Below are 20203 nucleotides of genomic sequence, written 5' to 3' on the forward strand. Positions count from 1 at the left end.
TATTCCACAGCAGTCGATGGACTTTTCAAAGCTGGGGCTTTGCTAAGAGCCCATGGGAGCTGCCAGGCCTCACTGTGACAAAGCGCAGCCATTGTCGCTGGGCTGGAAAGAGAGCTGGCAGCGGTGTGCCAAGAGCCACCACGTGAGAGCAGGTCCTGGGTGCGACCATGGCATTCATGGGCAGCCAGGCCAGCACACCCCTGGCTGGTTTGGCAGAACAGCTTGCAGCAGTGTGGGGATGGGGTGGAGGAGAGGAGCAGCTCTCGCTGAGATCCACAAGGGCACTCTGCAGACCAGACTCTCAACATGGCATTGTGATCATTTTCCAGCTAGAAAGACATAGTCGTGGCAGGCAACCATGCTGCTTCTTACTCCAAGCGTTTTGGTCTCTGTGTCAGAGTGAAACAATAGAGCCAAGCTTGGCCTATTCCCCATGGAGAGCTGTGAGCCAGGAGCTTTCCCTGGGCAGTGTAGTTTCCTTTGCCTCATTAGCCATTTAAAAATTCCCACTCACGCTCTGTCTGTCCGGCCAAGGCATCAAAGAGAATATTCTCCTCTGTCATCATCACATGAAAAGCTGGTAGGAGCATGACACTCCCCAATTCATGTTGGTGACCCAGCACTGGAGAATTCCCAGCTGCATCCAGAGAAAGAGAGGAAGGGCTGCCACAAACCCAGTGCCTACAACAGCTGTCAAATGTGGGCACAAAATACCTGGTAATCTTTTATGAACAACACTTCTCTACATTTACTGCAACACAGATGCAGTAGGGGCATCCTGCCTTATTATTCGTGTTTTACCACTGATTTAAAGATTTATTGCACATGAGTGCTCTAGGTTAGATGTCCAGTATCAGCAAGCTATCTCATTTTACTGTATTATCCCTGGAATGCACTGTGCTCCTTGAAAGGTTAACTCCAGCATACTTAGTGGTTTTCCAGAAGAGATCACTTGCAGATAGCTAACAGCTGATGAATTCCATTCTATGTCTTAAGATAATGCGTGTGACATACATTTGTAGTTAAGTTTATTGCTTGGACATTTTTTCTCAAAATAGAAACATAAACAACTGCATTGGCTATTTTTTTTATTTTTTGTATGTGTAACATTTGAATATATTTTTATTCGCAGATGCAAATCTACTGCTATGATGCAGATCAGTTTACAAATTTTGAAGAGGCAATTAAAGGCAATGGAAAGTTAAGAGCTTTATCAATTTTGTTTGAGGTAAACAAAATATATCTTTGTGTCATTAAACAAGCTTTGAAACATGGCAGATGTTCAAACTGAATTTAACTGGTTCCACTGTGTGATCACTGAGTTAAAAATTTGCATATATCTTTCTAATTTATTCTTACAGAAAAGCAAATGCGCAAAATACTTTTGCTTTACTTAAGTCATGTATAATTTTGGTGGTAAACTGCGACTTTCATTTTTTTTTAAGCCTGTACTGCTAAAAAATATTATTTCTTTTTCACAGATTGGAATAGAAAATAATCCGGATTATAATCCAATCATTAATGGAGTAGATAGTGTTAGTCGTTTTGGTAAGTCTGCCTCCATGTTTTATTGCTTACAGATTAGGCTAAAATCCATTTCAGTGTAATTATGAAACCTTAAAGGCATTGGGGAGAACAGTTCTCTAGAGCTCAGCCCCATCTATTTTGTTAGAAACAACAAAAGTCATCTGGATAGGCTAGAGAGTTGTGTAAGCACCAACTGTATGAAGTTTAACAAGAGCGAGTGTCAGATTCTGTGCTTGGGACAGGGTAATCCTGGTTATACGTACAAATTGGGGAATGAGAGGTTGGAAAGCAGCCCCATGGAAAGAGATTTGGGGGTCTGGGGTGATGGCAAGTTGAATATGAATCAACATATGCCCTGGCAGGCAAGAGGGCCAAATGTGTTCTGGGGTGCATCAAGCACAGCATTGCCAGCCAGGTGAGGGAGGTGATTGTCCCACTCTGCTCTGCACTGATGTGGCCCCACCTGGAGCACTGTGTGCAGCTCTGGGCACTTCAATTTACGTAAGGACGTCCAACTAGTGGAGTGTGTTCAGAGGAGGGCGACCAAGATGGCAAAAGGTCTCAAGGACAAGATTTACAAGGAGCAGCTGAGGTCACTTGATTTTTTTTCACCTTGGAGAAGAGAAGGTGAACAAGGTGTGGAGCAGAGGGCGAGGTGCTGATCTCCTCTCTCTGGTGACCAGTGACTGGACCTGAGGAAATGCAATGAAGCTGCATCAGGGCAAGTTCAGATTGGACATTAGAAAAGGTTCTTCACTGGGAGAGTGGTTGGTCACCAGAACAGGCTCATCAGGCAGTGGTCATAGCACCAAGTCTCTCAGGAGCTCAAACTGCATCTGGATGATGCTCTTAGTCTCAGGGACTCCTGCAAGGAGCAGGGAGTTGAACTCTGTCGTCCTTATGGGTCCCTTACAACTTAAGATATTCTATGATTCTATGATTTATTTACCCCAAGACTGAACTGTAGTAACAATAGCAGTAATTCTAAAGGGATATACATAACTAACATGAGGAATTTGCAACTCTTTAAATGCTAAATCAGGAGAAATGTTTGATATATTCTCTGCATTTTCTTAAACATACATTTCTGGATTTTTATATATGATTAGAAGCCAAATAACCCTGTTGCAGCTGTCCAAGATGTGTGTTACAAGCATGAGACCGAATGAATATCAGTATTCAGTAGACTCAGTGGAAATTATTTTTTTTCCAGTAGCTCCTGTGTAAATCTGAAATAGTCCAATTGTATTATATTTGTACTATCATTATTCAAACCAAATGCTGACACTTCAGTGTTTTAGAATTCCTTGTGGTTTTATGTCGGAGCACATGGACTTCAGGGTGGTGCATGAGGAGATCTGGGCTCTTTTTCTAACTCAGTTTTGTGGTGGCTTCACATAAGAATAAACATGAATGAGCACTGTCTTGAACAGGGTTATTTTCTTACATCATGTCCATGACCTTAGGTAAATGGCTTTTTCTCAGTTTTCCTGTATGTAATGATGCTTGAGCTCTGTAAAGCCCCTGAAGATCAATAGGATGAAAGTGTAAAAAGCCATTAGTGCACTATTTTGAAATCTTTCAAAAGTATGACACTAAAGTCAAGATTGTTTTTCTCTAGAAAACAAACACCATTCAACAAATATAAAGGGGAGCAACTTTCATAAATAACAAAGACAGAGGAAGGGGAAATATAAAGCAGTTAAGATTCATATTTTTGTGCCATCTTCTATACAACACAAAAGAGAACAAGTAATAAATCAAGTATATTATCTGTCTGATAGCCTTGGAAGGAACAGTAAAACTATCAGCAGCAAGATTCAAGATACAGTCATTACATGGTATTTCAACAATGAGTAAAATATTGTTTTCATTAATAAAATGCAAATGGGCTCTGAAAATTCAGGTCATGACTAAATCAAGTTGTTCCTCCTGAAGAAAAGTGAATAGCACATGATCTGTCCTTGTCTGCGCTGTACACGATCTGTCCTTGTCAGTCATATCTGTGTTGTGCTTGTGTGAAACCCAGTTGGTGAATTCTCGAGGAGCCAGCTCTTAAACCTGAACTCAGTAGAACAGGCACTGTAAGAAGAAAAGCATCAATTTTCTGCTTTCACCAAATTTATAAGGAATAATGGACAAAGACAGGTCAGAAATATGTACAGTGCTCAAGAAGTGACATCTGTAAAACCACAAGTTAATACATGGTCTTAAAATTCACTAGATATTCATAAGTGAATACTTACAAAGTAAAGTATATAAGAATCTACATTATTCCAAGTTGTAAAAAGCAAGTATCATTTTGGATGCACCAGACAATAAGGCAGCTAATTGTTACAAGATAGACTGATAATTGTCACAGACTGAAAAAATGTGCCTTGAGGAAGCTGGTACCATTTCTGCCAATTTTTGTTGCTGGACCTACTGCCATACCAGCACAAACCTAAGCTCTCTATGGAGGGACTCCCAGCAATTCCTCATGCATGTCCCCAGCCAACAAGGAACCAGCTAAACTGCTGACCTGAAAGGCGCAATATTATTTTCACAGGACAGTAAACACAGTGATCATACTCGCCTGGAGTAGGTCTTTGCACCCTTCTCTGCTTTGTGTAAAGCTGTTACAGTTTTTCATGGTATTATCACTATTTTAAAAAACACTGATGACAGAAATTCTGCTTCTGACAACATGAGTAATACAGCTCTCAGATGCAACATGGTGACAGTTCCCCAGGCAGTGATTTTCCAGAGGGGTTAAGATTCTGTGAGGAACAGCTTGACCAAATTCAGGGAGAGTTTGAAGCCATGTCATGAGACCAAGAACAGAGGTTGAACTTTTTTTTTCCTTTTAAGTTCATGGCTGAGTCAAAGATTTGGTATCTTGGACATTTACGAGTAAACTTACAGGTGAAAAAATAATTGTGAAGCAATGTACTGATTATTTATTACTGGAGTATTTCATTACACTTTCCCAAGTTAACAAAGTTGTTATTGAACAATATTTGTTCATACTACATTTTAGAAGAGGCTCAGTAATTTATTTGTATGCTAGTCTGTCTGGATGTCAAATTTTGAATAGCCTCAAAATGTTTCTATCATGGTAACTTTTTTGGAGAGTGTGATTTCTATTTATTCATTGCTTCTGCAGTATTCTGTCTATCTGACTCTATTGCTTTTTTCTTCAGGAAAACAGGCTGCCTTAGAACCATTTGTTTTGTTGAACCTTTTGCCAAATGCAACAGACAAATACTACACTTATAATGGATCTTTATCAACTCCTCCCTGCTCTGAAACAGTTGAATGGATTGTGTTCAAAGATACCATTACTATTTCTGAAGACCAGGTAATTAATTTAGTGTATTAAAACAAAAAAAAAAAAAATTGCATAATACCAAAGAAAAGCTGCTCATGGCATTCATTGCCAGCCCAGCAACCTGGCTTTTCTTTTATCTAGTTTTAAATTTTTCATGCAGCCATTACATTAGAAAGCATATATGTTATCTTTTCCATTTTCTTGTTCAGGACTAGATCCTGAGTCATTTCTTGCCTTAGAAGGGAGTAAGAACACACTTTCTAACTCTACAGGCTGTCTGGACTTCCAGCCAAGATAAAGGGGAGTGTAAAACACTCTTTCTGCATTCCCCCAGCTAAATGGTGATGACTGGGCAGCTTCGACAGCACAGTGAGAAACATGGACTAAACCGTAGATATACTGCTGGTACAGAGAAACAGAAGTTCAGTGCCACCCAAGAGAGCTCGACTGGGAGACTTTACCCAACATATTTTCCCCAGTGGTTTTGCTCTTTAGCAGAATCTGGTTAGTTTTATATGACTTCTGACTTCTTTTTTTTTCCTCACCTCTTCTAGTTAGCTGTATTCTGTGAAGTCCTTACAATGCAGCAGTCTGGCTACGTTATGCTGATGGACTACCTGCAAAACAACTTTCGAGAGCAGCAATATAAGTTCTTTGGGCAAGTGTTTTCCTCTTACACTGGACAAGAAGAAATTCATGAAGCAGGTATTTACTGAACAGTCATTCCTTTCTCCACAGGTTGAAAAACAATTTTCAGTAAAAGATTCATCCTAGTATGAAGATACTCATTTCATATTGCGTAGAAAGTAGCATGCTGTATTATTACTCATAAATCTATCACTTCAGCAAAAGAAAATGGCAATCATAAAACATGTCAGATTAAATGGAGTGGAAAATTAAATGCTTGTCTGACCAAACATTCAGTGAAGATCGCGTCAGTTCAGGCTTTGTTGCACTGGCCTTTTAATGGGTTTCAGACTTAAACAAAGCTGCCTTTTTCAGGGGCTGCAAGAGGATTTTGTTTTACAAACCCATTTGGTTCTTCGTTCTGTAATGTGGATGCATTTCCAGCAGAGGCTGAAGTGAGGTCACCAAATTCATTTCATATAATCTACTGAGAAAGTGATAGACGGAGAGAATCCCAGAAGCCAGATTTTGTTTTACCTGGAACCTTGGAGAACTTCGTGAAGATTATATGACCAAAACATCACATTATGTAATGGGAAACAAGATCTAGCACTAAATAAGGAAGTCGATGATTTCTCTACTCACAAACACAAAACAATAAATAGTAAACATCTAATCTGGGGGCATTAGGTTGCTACCGGCATGGGAATACCTGTTGATTCTTAAACTCAGCACTGAGCTGTGCTTAATCAGACATAGACGGATGACTGAAGCATGTCGTATAGGTGTTCTCCAGATTAGAAGAAAGTGTGGTTTCATTTAAATTCACATTGTTTGGGTGGACTTTTTTTTCCTGCTGGAAGGATCCTGTGCATGAAACGTGCCTACAAGCTAGGGGATGTTCATCATTCAGAACTGCCGGGGGACTGGGTCCCCTGCACAAGGACATCACGCTGTTTTGCCCCAGTGCTGCACTTTACTGCTTCATTTCTATAACCAGTCAGTGACACTTCTGTGTGTTGGCTTCAGCTCATCATGAATTCCTCAGATGTTTGCCCAGAATATGATTTTTTTTTTTTTTTTTGCTTTAGTTTAAGCCAAGAAATAGCTGTTCTGGGAGGGTTTTTTTGTTTAGGTACTAAGTAGCACTTGAAATTTTGAAATTTAGAGAAGGAGTGTGGAACTGAACTGCAGCAATCAAGCAAATTATCACAAATAAATTTCTTCTTCTGAACAGATTTACAATGGACACTGTTGATTTGCCTGACTTAGAGAAACATCACCCTTCCCCAAATCCCTCACTTTAAAGATGGTTTCTGGGAGACAAGTCTCTGTAATACACACCACTTTTTCTTATGTTCATGTTGTCAGAAAGAAACTAATCTTCTCAGTCCTTTATAAGTAGGAGTCAGTGTACAGTGACAAAACATCATAGGCAAAGCACCTTTGAAGACAGAGCCAGGATGATTTCTGCCATCTGCAATCCACCTGCCTCCCAGGTGGTTGCACTACATCCTGACCCTTCAGCTCAGTCTCTGCAATAGAAGGAAGCTGCTTTCAGCTGTGCCATCCTGATCTAGATTTCCATAGAGACTGATAAGAAGAAAAGCAGGATAATACTGTTTAAGACAGTCCTCTGCTTCCTTCTGTCCACTCCCATGTGCCTGAAGGAGCTTTCCACATGCTGTCCAAAGCAGTGTGTGTGTTAAAATGCATAGGAGATTGCTTCCAACTAGTCCCATTTCTGCTCTATATCAAAGAGATACTCTGTGAATTTTCTATCCTATCTTTGTGAATTCAATATCCATACAGGTAAGGAAAGAGTGTCCAGCCTAAAGATATTAGGATCCCTTTCTGTATTGTATTATATCATTTAAAATTAGAAGGCCCTTCCACTTCATGTGGTGTATAGACTTGTTTAATACCAAATGAACAGGTTTTCGTTTGCAGATTTTAACACAAAAGCATCCTGCACTGACATTACTGTGGCAGCAAACACATAGAGTCATAGAATGATTCAAAATACTACATGTGGTATTTATTCCAAACTAGGTATTTAAAGTAATAAATTGTATATTAAAAAATCTGCTTTGGCCATAAACAAAGAGGGACAGAAAAGGATAACTAAAATTTCAAGTCTTTTTATACATATATTTCACACTTATGTTAATATTTATGTGCACTATGTAAATGCAATAACATCACACACACATGCATATACATATTTCTGTATACACACACATATATGCACACAAATTCAGATGTACAATTTGTTTAATTTACATTAGAGGAGCCCTAGATATCATTGAACTTAAATATTGAGATGTAAAAACTGTAACATGAATGCCTAAGTCCCCAAGAGTAAATGAGATTGTGTATTTCATATTTAATATTGCAAAGTTCTTGTAGTCAACAGAGAAAAAATAATCTTTGAAATCCCTTTAGACGACGTGAGAGAAATGACAAGAGTGGGTCTTACTCAAGTAGATAAGTGAAAAATTAATTTATGTTGTGAAACCTAGAATCCCAGTTTTCTCCTCTTGGATTCAGTGTAGACTGTTAGGCAGGAGGATTAAGTGCTTGTTTTACTGCTGTTATTAATACATGGAATTTCTTACGCAGAGGTGAGTTTCCTCATAAGATCTACAATAATCTTTCTATTCAACTATAAACAAATTTCAGCAATACGTTGTCAGAAATTTTCACACACTGACAACCTCAACATTCTTGGTGTGCAAGCACTGCCCGACTGAGGACATGGGAGATACTTCATTCCCCAAGCCTACTTAGCGATACATGTAATTTTCCTAGGTAACATATATGTATGTATATATTTAAGAAGGTTTAAGTAGCTAATCCTTACAGCCATACTCAAGGATTCAACTCAGAAAGCTTTTTGAAATTGTAATGCTTTATCTCTACCAACCTCAGCTGGCATGAAAATCCATTTATAATGGAAATCATTGTTTATTCCTATAAACCTGAGAACCATTGTTGTAGCTGCTGGGTGTATTATGTAACTTGCCATCCAGTCCAGTCTTCTAGCAATGTCCTGTAAGTGCAAAACATGATTCTTGTTAATCTTCCTGGATTTAGTAAAGACATAAAAACCAATATATTCTTGAAATTCAAGACTAACTATATAGAATCATACAATCTTAGAATCATAGAGTCATTTAGGTTGAAAAGACCTTTAAATCAAGTCCAACCATTAACCTAACAATACCAAGTCCCACTAAACCATGTCCATAAGTGCCACATCTACTTCCCTTTTAAACGCCTCCGGGGATAGTGACTTCACCACTTCCCTGGGCAGCCTGTTCCAATGCTTGACAACCCTTTCAGTGAAGAAGTTTTTCCAAGAATCCAACCTAAACCTCCCCCTGGCGCAACTTGAGGGAGTTTCCTCTCATCCTATCACTTGGTACTCAGGAGAAGAGACCAACACCAACCTCGCTACAACCTCCTTTCAGGTAGTTGTAGAGCAATAAGGTCTCCCCTAAAGCGCCATTTTCTCCAAGCTAAACAACCCCTGTTTCCTCAGCTGCTCTTCATCAGTCTTGTGCTTCAGACCCCTCACCAGCTTTGTTGCTCTTCTTTGGACACGCTCCAGCACCTCAATGTACTTCTTGTAGTGAGGGGCCCAAAACTGAACACAGTATTCAAGGTGAGGCCTCACCAGTGCTGAGTACAAGGTGACGATCACTGCCCTAGTCCTGCTGGCCACACTGTTCCTGATACAAGCCAGGATGCTGTTGGCCTTTTTGGCCACCTGGACACACTGCTGGCTCATATTCAGCTGGCTGTCAATCAGCACCCCCAGGTGTTTTTCTGCCGGGCAGCTTTCCAGCCACTCTTCCCTGAGCCTGTAGTGCTGCCTGGGGTTGTTGTGACCCAAGTGCAGTAACCGGCACTTGGCCTTGTTGAACCTCATACAACTGGCCTCAACCCAATGATCCAGCCTGTCCAGATCCCTCTATATGGCCATCCTACCCTCCAGCAGATCAACACTCACACCCAGTTTCTTGTCATCTACAAACTTATTAAGGGTGCACTCAATCCCCTCATCCAGATCATTGATAAAGAGATTAAACAGAGCCAGCCCCACTACTGAGCCCTGGAGAACACCACTCATGACTGGCTGCCAACTGGATTTGGCTCCATTCACCACAATGCTGTGGGCCCAGCCATCCAGCTAGGTTTTTTTATATATTGGTAAAAAATACTTCTCAACTTGTTTCCCTATGCAAAGTACTACTGTGTAAAGTTCAGCAGCTATTTTAGTTAAATTCTCTTGCAAGACCAGGGTAAGGACTCATGCTCTTTACATTTCACATACTGCAGATGACATAAATTAGCTACAACCACTCTCAGATTCTCTCAAGACATTTCCTCTTGTGCAAGGCGTTCTATACTCACATAATGTGCTGGGTGTCCGTGCCCAGGCAATAGCTATGGGGCTGTGGGGCCTCTGTGAGGAGAGGCCAGGGCTGCCCCCAGTTCCAGCAGCTCCAACCACCCACCGCAGGGCACGGCTGAGTCCTGCAGCCACCCTGGGGATGCCTCTGGAAAAACATATCTAAGAAAGCTCAAAATGCTGCATGACAGTGAGGACAAAAGTGTAAGAAACAGCCCTGTGACACCAAGGTCAGAAAAAGAAGAAGGGTAGGAGGTGTTCCAGGCACCGGAGCAGAGATTCCGCTGCAACCCATGGAGAAGACCATGGTGAGGCCAGTTGTCCCCCTGCAGTGCATGGAGAGCCCACACAGGTGCAGGCTCCTGGCAGGAGCTACAGCTTTTGGAGAGAAGCCCATGTGGGAGCAGGTTTCTTGGCAGCATCTGTGACCCAGTGAAGGACCCACACTGTAGCAGCCTTTTCCTGAAGGACTGTATCCTATGGAAGGGGCCCATGCTAGACAAGTTCATGAAGGACTGTAGCGTGTGCGTGGGACCCCACACTGATGCAAGAAAAAAGCATGAGGAGGAAGGAGCATCAGGAACTGACTGCAACCCCCATTCCTCCTCCTCCTGTGGCAGTTGGGTTGGGAAGATGGAAGAGTCAGAACTGAAGTTGAGCCTGGGAAAAATGAAAGGATGGGCAGCAGGTGTTTTTGGTTTTGTTTCTTACCACCCTACTCTATTTTAATTGGTAATAAATTAATTTCCCCAAAACAAGTCAGTTTTCCCATGATGGTGGTTAGTGAGCGATCTCCCTGTCTTTATCCTGAGTCATGATTTTTTCACCTTATTTTTTCACTTTGTGCTGCTAAGGAGGAAGAGTGAGAGAGCAGTTGGGTGGGCACTTGGTTTACAGCCAAGGTCAACCCAACACACATCTGCTGTGCTGCTCCACCTCCATCACACAGACAGAGTAGACTGCGAATATTTTCGCCACACATTGGCAGGGAGCTGAAAAACCCTTGAATGTCGCAGTGTAAACAAAGTGATTTCACAGCTTCCACAATTGAGAATCTGTATTTAAAAGATAAAAATCTCAAACCCAGATTCAACTAAAAGCAGAAGAAAGCAACAAATGTGGAAAAAATCCCCCGTCTTATCTGTAGTGCTGCCTCAGAACTTCACCTAGTTGTATTCCAACTGTGTCAAGGTCAGAGAAGCTTAAATGCAGGCTTTTTTCTTTTTTTTTTTAATATATCTGAATAAGCCAAATTTCAGCAACTTGTTTTGTATCAGAGCACAAGTCTTTTTTTTGGATAAGTTGATAGTGTTCTTGTTTTTCCCAGTCTCTGGAGAGACAAAATGGCAAAATGCAGGAGCAAAGTAGCTCTCTGTTACAAAGATGGGAAGGGAAGGGAAGGGAAGGGAAGGGAAGGGAAGGGAAGGGAAGGGAAGGGAAGGGAAGGGAAGGGAAGGGAAGGGAAGGGAAGGGAAGGGAAGGGAAGGGAAGGGAAGGGAAGGGAAGGGAAGGGAAGGGAAGGGAAGGGAAGGGGCAGGATGACTAGTTAAGAGGCATCAGAAGGAGGACAAGGAATGAGGAAGTAGTGACGGTGAAATAATATGCAGATGACTGTCATGTAGGAATCTTGTTGATCAATGCTGAGATGGACAGGACCAAACATCAAAAGGAGGATAACAAAAAGGAAGATAACTTTTTTTCCTGAGAAAAAGCATAGTTGGAAGAACCGTCTGGAAAAGAAAACAGGGTGAAATCGAAAGATATACAATTGGAGACACTGCTCTGCGTTTTAATGTTTTATAATATTGCTTGGTTCATCTGAATACAGTCAAAAATTTCACAACCAAATTGACTCACAGACAAAAAAAGAGGAAGGGGAAAAGGACAGTAACTAAGAGCTTGGTATTTATACTATGAAAAAGTGTTTGGAGAGTTATTTTAAGCACCTTTGAAAAGAAATAGCTGAAGAGTGTTTTCATTCATTGAAACAAATAAAATCAGAGTTCAAGTCATCTGCCTTAATGGTCAGAATTGAGAAGGGGGTGGTTTTTGCTGGTCTGATTATTTCCTTTTGCCATCTGGTGGAAATGGGTTGTAATGACAAGTTTTAGGAATGGAATATACTGAGATTGTATTTATTTGTTTCCTCTTCCTTTATGTCAATTAAAATAATTCAATATAAGGTATTAAATGATGTGTCAGATACATAGCAGATTCAAAGCCTGGCAAGCTACAGAACTCAACTAAGTTACACAGACTAATACTGCCTGTACCATTAGCTCACACAAACAAACACACACACACACACAAATAGCTGCTTATTTTCCATTGACTCGCTCAGACCAGAGCTGCTCCAAACTTCCCACCTGCATACAGAAGTAATCGAGTTTTTCAAACGACTGGAGTTCGAGTGCCCTCCTGTGTTCAAGTGACAAATTGCAAACTTATTGGAAATACTTTGCTTTCAAAATGCAGTGTTGTCTGCCAAAAGCATTGTAGTATCATGATGTTTGCTTCCTTTAAGGGGACTCCAAAGTATGTACACTTTTTTTTTTAATTAGCTAGATAGTTTTTCTTGCTTTGGCTAGATATTCAAAGTTTGCTTTAAACAGATTCTGAGATTTGAAAAATGTGTTTCCTCATTTATTCTAAATAGGGAATTATTATGTAATTTATGTAACTTGTGAAAAGTCAGGCTAAAATTTTTGTGATAAAATGTATCCATCTAATAATTTTAATATGTAAGATTTTATTAAATTACTGAAGGATTCAAAGTAAACTTCATGTACTCTGATAAGTGGTTTTGAGAAGTCTAATCATGAAATAAAGCAATAGAAATGAGATAATAAAGGAAGCAGTAGATGGAATAATATGCCTTTTCAGTACATATGAAAGTGCATATGAAAGGAAATTGAGTACATGAGAAAGGAACTTCCTAGAAGGTAGGGCAGGGACAGATAGCCACTCGGAGCATTTCAACCAAAGCGCACAAACAGAGCAGTTTCAGAGCAATAAGAAGAGGGATTTATAACAGGAAATGTCAGAGACCCCTGGCCCTCATTCAGAGACATCAGAATAAATTTATTTGCTGTGCTCTCAAGTAGAGAGCCAAAAGCTGGTGGGATTTTGACAGTCATCTCCATTCTTCAGTGCTGCATCTGAACCCCCCACCAGCAGAGGGGGTGATGAGAGCAAGAAAGGAGAGTGGAGTCTCAGTCCAAACCCAAACCAGACATGAACAATGCAGCTGTATATTATGTTGCTTTATTTTTTCATGTATCACTACTTATTGGTCATTTTTCAGTGAGCTTCAGCTATGTAGTTTATATTTTCTGCTAATGTAATCTTTTCATACAGGTTAACCTAGCTTTGACCTTGTATATTATTTTTAAGCCACACACAGGTACCTGAGCAAATTAAAAAAACTCATGCCAGAGTGTCAGTAAATTTCTAGCACGCTGGTGATCAGTAGATCTATATATCTAGAAAAATATCAAAACTTTCAGCTTACTTGAATAAAGTGTAGAGTATTGAATGGGAAGGGCTGGAAGGACACGGAGGAGCAGCTGCCTGACCAGCTCTCCCCAAAGTGCAGGTTCCAGACTCACCGAGATGATGGGCATGAGCCAGGCCTGGGACTGCCACAGTCTGCTCAGACTTCTTCAGTAAATGTCTAGATGGTGCCTTAAAACATAATAACATGAAATCACTACCTGCGAACCTGATCATTCTTAGCCTGTTCCTATTTGCTATTTCCTATTGTCTCTTCATTAGGTGCTATAGAAAGATTCAAACACGCTTGAGTGGAAATTAAAGTGTGATAGCTTTACCTTTAACCTTCAAAAACAATCTATTCTAGATTACAGCCTGTTATAGATGGTGAGTGTGCAGCTCTTCTAATGCTCCTCTGTTAGACCCATAAAGACAGAGTAATGGAGATTTTTTCATCCCCAGGATATATATATGAATCTTTATGTTCTGTGGTTTATATATTGTTTCTTGGGAACTGGATATCAATATTTCACAAAATATGATATAAAAAGAAGGTGGGAGGGAAGGGGACTCAGCCCTCAAATTAGTTTGCTTTTGAAAATCTGATGTTAAAATACTGGTTCTGTTTATAGTGCATGGCAGCTCAGATATTTTAGCAGAAAATTAAGAATAAATCACGTGAAAGACTTGCATTAATTTTCTCAGGAGATGGCTCAAGATCTTAGTAGAGTCATTTGTACCATTTAATAAATATCATGTTCTTTCCTCTTTTCTTGCTTTCAGTTTGCAGCTCAGAACCAGAAAATGTTCAATCTGATCCAAAGAATTATACTAGTCTTCTCATTACATGGGAAAGACCTCGAGTTGTATATGACACCACAATTGAGAGATTTGCTGTCTTATATCAACAGTTGGATGGAGAAGACCAGACTAAGCATGAGTTTCTGACAGATGGGTATCAGGACTTGGTAACTGTAAACTCTTTACAGTTTCATACAAAGGGGTGATGGCAAAACACTCACTGTTAATTATCTTGAGGAATTAAACAGTAGTTGGGAGCTGATTGAATACAAAAATTACTTCTTTGGCTGCAGCTCACAGAAGCTGTACTTCATTTTTTGGCTGTGAAGCCACAAAGACAATGAAAAAAAACAACCTTCTCTTGCCCAGAAGAGAGAAAGTTTTCACAAGTTGCTCTTATGATTTGCCTGTGCTATACCTCAAATTTTATGACCATGTCAGTCTCAGAGCTCCTTAGCCATAAAACCCATAGTCAGTTAATAGTAATCTGTACTTCATTGGTTACTGACATGCAAAGAATGAACTACATAAGCAACTAATAAGATTCAGTACAATCATACTGCCACAAATATTAAGTTATTGATTACAGCTTCATTATATTTTACTAATGTGATCTTTTCCTTTTACCCTCTTTAAAGACTCATAACTTATCAGAGATAACGTTAGCTAAACTAATTACCTAAAATAGTGTTTTGCATTAAATAATTATGTAGTTGCATATCCTCCATTTAAAAATTCACAAGATTTTTTTAAAGTTGACTGAAAAACATTTGTGGCAAGAAAATATAAAAAGCATTACATTAGAGTCCTAGAAGAAAGGAGCTTTATGGGTCATGTGAAAAATGTGTTATTAAAAAAATAACATATGTAAATATTTGATCCTCATTTGCAAATAAATTATTAAACATGTTTTTTCTTTTAGGGGGCTATTCTAAATAATCTGCTGCCCAATACAAGTTACGTTCTTCAGATAGTTGCTGTTTGTGCCAATGGACTTTATGGAAAATACAGTGACCAAGTCATTGTTGATATGCCTTTAGAGGACCCAGGTAAGTGGCCTTTTGAGCTTAGTGATCACTTTTGGCTGAAAATCTGTATTTGAAGAAGTAGTTTATTTGCAAACCAGTTAAATGCGTGACTATCAAAATATGCTACAATGAAATTTCAAAATCACTGCAGTTAACCATCAGCATGCTCTTTGCTACTGATATTTTATAAGATGTAATTCTCCATTCCTTGAAAACATTATCTATGAAAGAATGCATGTTAATTTTCTTTTAACTCTAAGAGTATTCTTAAAAACACCTACCTGATTTGAAATCTCACAAGTGTATCTTTTATCAATATAATGTAGAGAAATAACACCATGTTTGGTATTATTTCTCTGTGGTTCAAGCATCCTCCCAAAATAAACCCACAGAGCCAAAGTGTGAAGGAAACAAGTAATACAAACCCCAAAATGACAAAAAAGTCTGTATTAATTGATTTTGAAATTTGATTTTGTATGATTACTTGGAGTTTGATTTCAAAGGACTGGCGGTGATGGAATTCCCTTGCTTCTTAATGCTGCCTCGCAAAAAATCAAAAGGCCTAACAAATAAATCTTACTGATTTCACAGCCAGATTTACTTCTTCTGCCTGCTAGTAAATATGAAATAATTTGAAACTATAGCATGAAGCTTGATCTTGTCCTTAATAATTCCTTAAATTCTGTGGAAGTTTTAGCATCAGACCCAGTTCTAATCAAAGTGAGTGAGATCTGTGTTTTTAATTAAGAACTGTGTAACTAATCAAAAGAAAAAACAGAAGACTTTCTGATCATGCAACAAACCATTTTTTATCTCAGGGCTTTGATTCTTGTTGTTTGTTTGATGGATTCTGTAAGCTCAGGTTTATACTTTGTTAAGTCTGTTTAGCTACAGCAAAGTCCTTAGTGATGTTGTGATGTATTCGGGAACACAAGTCAGTTTTTCCTTTGAAGGGAACCACATTCCACTGCAGCAAGAAAGAATACGATTTTCAACAATTGCTACAGCATGAGTTATGAACTAATGGTAATAGGCTTATAGTAGTGCATTCTTGTCTGAATTAGGGGGACACAGGTTCGGGTATAGTACGTATACATTTTGAATAAACATTTAATTTGTCTTTCCAACACCATGTATTAAGAAGAATGCACTTTTGGAGTCTTATGCTAATATCTACCAGAATTTTTCTATTTCTCTTCAGTTTGCTAAGAAGTCCATGACAAGGTTCTGACGTTCTGCCTAACCTTCCGCTTTTCTGTTTATCCTTTATCTACCTCTTAGATACTGTATTCCTCCACTTCCTTTCCAGAATTTGCTGGTTTTGTGTTTGAAGAATTTTCTCAGATGAGATTCTGTCTACATACCCCCACATCCATTTCTACATGGAATGACAAATAAGCAGCATAGTATTGTCATTATTAACCAATAGTTCAACAAATCAAATTAGTGCAGTGCTGCCATCACAGCTTTAAAACTCAAAAAAGCAGACGTTTCAACAAAAGATCCAGTGTGGGTAATATCCGTAGGATAACCCACCTTACTACTAGTTGTATCCCTGCTGAAAGGATCAGTGAGGCTTGGTGGGTGCCGCCCCGTTGTGTGCCACGGCTCCTGTTGGAAGGACATGTGGATGCAGAGGTGGGATGCTGAGGTGGGGAGGGAGGCAGGAGCGCTCTGAGGTTGGGTCAGAGGTTTGTATTTCAGACGAGAGAATTTGATGCAGTAAGTGTTATATTTAGGAGTTCTGAGTGAAGGTCTGATACTCTAATGCCTTTTTGCACACGTGCACACAACTAATTTATTTTTATTAAAAAAATGAGAAAATACAATGCAAGGATACCTAGGAGGCATAGTAATGTGAAGTTGTATCTGTATGAAATATGAACAGGTTAGCATAACTATGAAAATGGTGGGTTTGTGCTTTTTGTCATTTGGACATTTAAATATGTCTCAATGTTGCATTAAAGCAAATTAGTAGATATAAGTGTATTCTGGTTTTCTTGGTTTTAAATAAAGCATTGGAAAGTGGAGAGTTAAATAATCTACACATCAGAACTGTATAAACACCTGATTTATTTTTTTTCAAATTTTAGGGGGTCCTGAAAATTTGTAATAGTTCTAGGTCCACCTAAGGTTTTTCCTTTAGGTTTTTAAAAGCTTCAAAACTGAATATTGTTTAAGTTCAAAAAAAAAAAAAAGTTTTTAAAGGATACTTTAAATTAAAAAAAAAAAAAAAGAGAAGTTTATAGATAAAAATAAAATACCACATTGAGTATTTTGCGTGTTTCAGGAGAGCTCTTTCTTTGGATACCTCCTATCTGAAACTTACACAAAGTTTATAAATGTACTTCCTGTCCTTTTATTTTGACTTTTGCACGGTGGTACATCTGAAAGCACTGGAAGAGAAAAATTCAGGGAAAAATCAATCCCATGTAATTCGTGTGATTACTATGGGTGTACATTGCCCTATAGATAAGTTTAGAGCTGCTGTGTCACCCTTGAATATAATTTTTGAATATTAAAAAAACTTCCATTCATTTCTCATATTAATGTTTATTTGCATACTTACTTTTACTAATTATTTACACCTGAATTAACTGTTGCATATATTGCCAATATTTTCATATTTAATATTTTAATATTGCAATTATTAAACAACAGACATATGAGAATGTAGTTATCTAATGCGAAAAATTTGTTCAGAGCAATTTGCTGGTTACCACTATAACATCAAATTGGTTTTGTGATCTACTTTATAGATCTTGAGGCAAAAGGGGATTTCTTGGAGCTCCTGCTTGTGAATTTATGAAAGAAAAGTTATCTGCACCATGAAGACATGAAATAAAATTGACTCACATAAAGCATAAGCTAAAACTTTCATTTTCAAGAATTACTCTGTGTAAGCCAGTTTAATTAAGATGAAATTCACTGCAGTCACTTCCAGATCAATTAATCTTCATATTAAGAGCTAAAGTGAGGTGTGTTAGTCATGCAGAAGCATTAGATAGGCCCTTTTCCAGGAAGAATTCTGCCCTTGGAGTTGCTACTCTTAATTATGGAGGTTTCAGTACCCTGTGCAACACAAATCTGGCATTCAGAAAAACTCACAACCACGGTTTTAGCCTTTTCCTTTTGAGATGCTTGCAAGAGAGAGTGTTTCTCATTTCTTCTCCCCACCTTGTCCAAGTGCCTCCCATATGTTGTCAGCGAGGGGTCTGGAGGCTCCGGGTGACCCACAGACCAGGTTTAAACCCTCTTATTCTCGGCAGTCCTTCATCAGAGGAAAGACCTCTTGTGGGCTGTGTTGTCTGCCTCAGTTTGTGTCGGCCTCAGTAGCTCTGCTATGACATTGGGCAACTGATTGTAGCTGAGGCTTCTGCTCTTTGGGTTTTTCCTAAACTGCCCTGAGTGGCAGCCCTTTCATCCTGTGATGTAGTGTCTGTGCACATGAGAATTGTTTCCAGTTTCCGTTTAGAAAAAGTCACTGGGTGCCCTGTGTGATGCAGCTACATAACCTCAACTGAAAATGAAAGGACTCATGTGCGTAGTGTTTTAGTCAGCTTTGATAAAAGTCCAACCTTTATTTTCCAATTTCTCATTTGCTATTAGAATTGGATTTTGAATAACTAAATGTGTGCTTTGACTCTCTAGATAACATCTGTATAGCTCTGAAAGTTCTGCAGTAGTTTGTTGTGTAGTTAATACCGGCGTTACTTACATGCTTTTGCTGACACAGTAAATGAAAAATAAGAATATATCTCTCCTCCTGGCTTTCTTTGTGTAGACTTTGGTTGGTGTTTATCAGAAAAAACCCATGCTGGGTTATGGCCCTCAAAGCTGTCTCCTGCATGGCAGCTCATGCTGTCAGCAATGCTTTGTGAGGGTCTAACTATGCTATTTCTTTGTAACTTGTCTTTGCGGTTTTTGTACTAAAAAACATTAAGCATATCTTAAATGTTTCATTTAGGGGATGCTTTTTTCTAATTTTATGCTGATAAATGTACAAATCTGAAAACTAATTTAATCAGAAGAAAAAGGCTTTACTTTTATTCATGCCATGCTATTTATTACATAAGACAGTACAGAAATGAAAACAGTTTATGGTGTGCATGTTATCCTACAATTATAAATCAGATTGTTTTAAGAGATTTTTTGTTTAGATTTGATTCAACATAAATGTAGGGAAATAGTTACCTTTTTTGTCTTTGTTCTCTCATTTCTTCGTCTGTCATTAAAACGCACTATGAAAAGATCTCTACAAAACTTTCTAACTAATGATTTAATTATTTTATTTTAAAATGTAAGCTATAGAATTATTAATATTTGGTTCCAGAAAAAATAAACAAGCTTGTTCATCAACCTACATCAATGGGTTGTTTTTTGGAGGGGTTGGTTCTTCTTGCTTGAGGGATGTTAGCAGATTTCTATAATCTCCCATCAAATCAAAAACTTAGCAACAGGATTAACAGAATTTCTGAGTGTGTCTCTAATGCTTTTGGCAAATACATTTTTTGTGACCAACTAAATTTAAATAGGCTTTGTAAAATGCCTGAAGATTTAGTGTTGTTAATGTATGTTTTATGTATTTATATGTATGTTAATGCCTTTCCATGAAGACAACAGCAAGAAACTATAGTTTCCTGCTGGTGGATTTTGAGAGCACATACCCTACTATATATGCCAGCAAAATCAGCACATTTTATTTTTCTGATTGAGTCTGATTAAAGCTCAAAGCAAGAATAGTGACCACAGAAAAAAATGACAGGATTTCTCTATATTAAAAACGTTTTTCAGAGAAGTTTGTTGAGTGCATAATACATGGTATGGGTCTACTATGGGAAGACTTTCAAACTAATGCCTACAATATTTGATTTATATCATTGAGAAGCCAGGGAATATCATTATCTCCTCCACCCCTTCTTCCCCACCGCTCCCCTCCCCACCCTGCCCTGGTGCCTCCTAAACTTCCAGGAGTCAGAGGTAAGATAATTTTTCTCTATC

General features: G+C 38.8%; 1 protein-coding gene across 5 annotated transcripts in view; it reads left to right on the forward strand.

Moving 5' to 3' along the window:
* The window catches only part of PTPRZ1 (protein tyrosine phosphatase receptor type Z1), a 142486-nt gene that overhangs the window by 79758 nt on the left and 42525 nt on the right, over positions 1 to 20203 (forward strand). For all 5 annotated transcript variants that reach the window (XM_021294919.2, XM_021294917.2, XM_021294918.2 and 2 more), the window contains exons 5-10: positions 1133 to 1228; positions 1482 to 1548; positions 4710 to 4867; positions 5392 to 5542; positions 14157 to 14341; positions 15097 to 15223. In XM_021294919.2, the coding sequence (XP_021150594.2) occupies positions 1133 to 1228; positions 1482 to 1548; positions 4710 to 4867; positions 5392 to 5542; positions 14157 to 14341; positions 15097 to 15223 (784 nt within the window). The remainder of the gene's footprint in view (positions 1 to 1132; positions 1229 to 1481; positions 1549 to 4709; positions 4868 to 5391; positions 5543 to 14156; positions 14342 to 15096; positions 15224 to 20203) is intronic.

Source organism: Columba livia, chromosome 1 (assembly GCF_036013475.1).
Source record: "Columba livia isolate bColLiv1 breed racing homer chromosome 1, bColLiv1.pat.W.v2, whole genome shotgun sequence".
In the NCBI taxonomy this organism is placed as follows: domain Eukaryota; kingdom Metazoa; phylum Chordata; class Aves; order Columbiformes; family Columbidae; genus Columba; species Columba livia.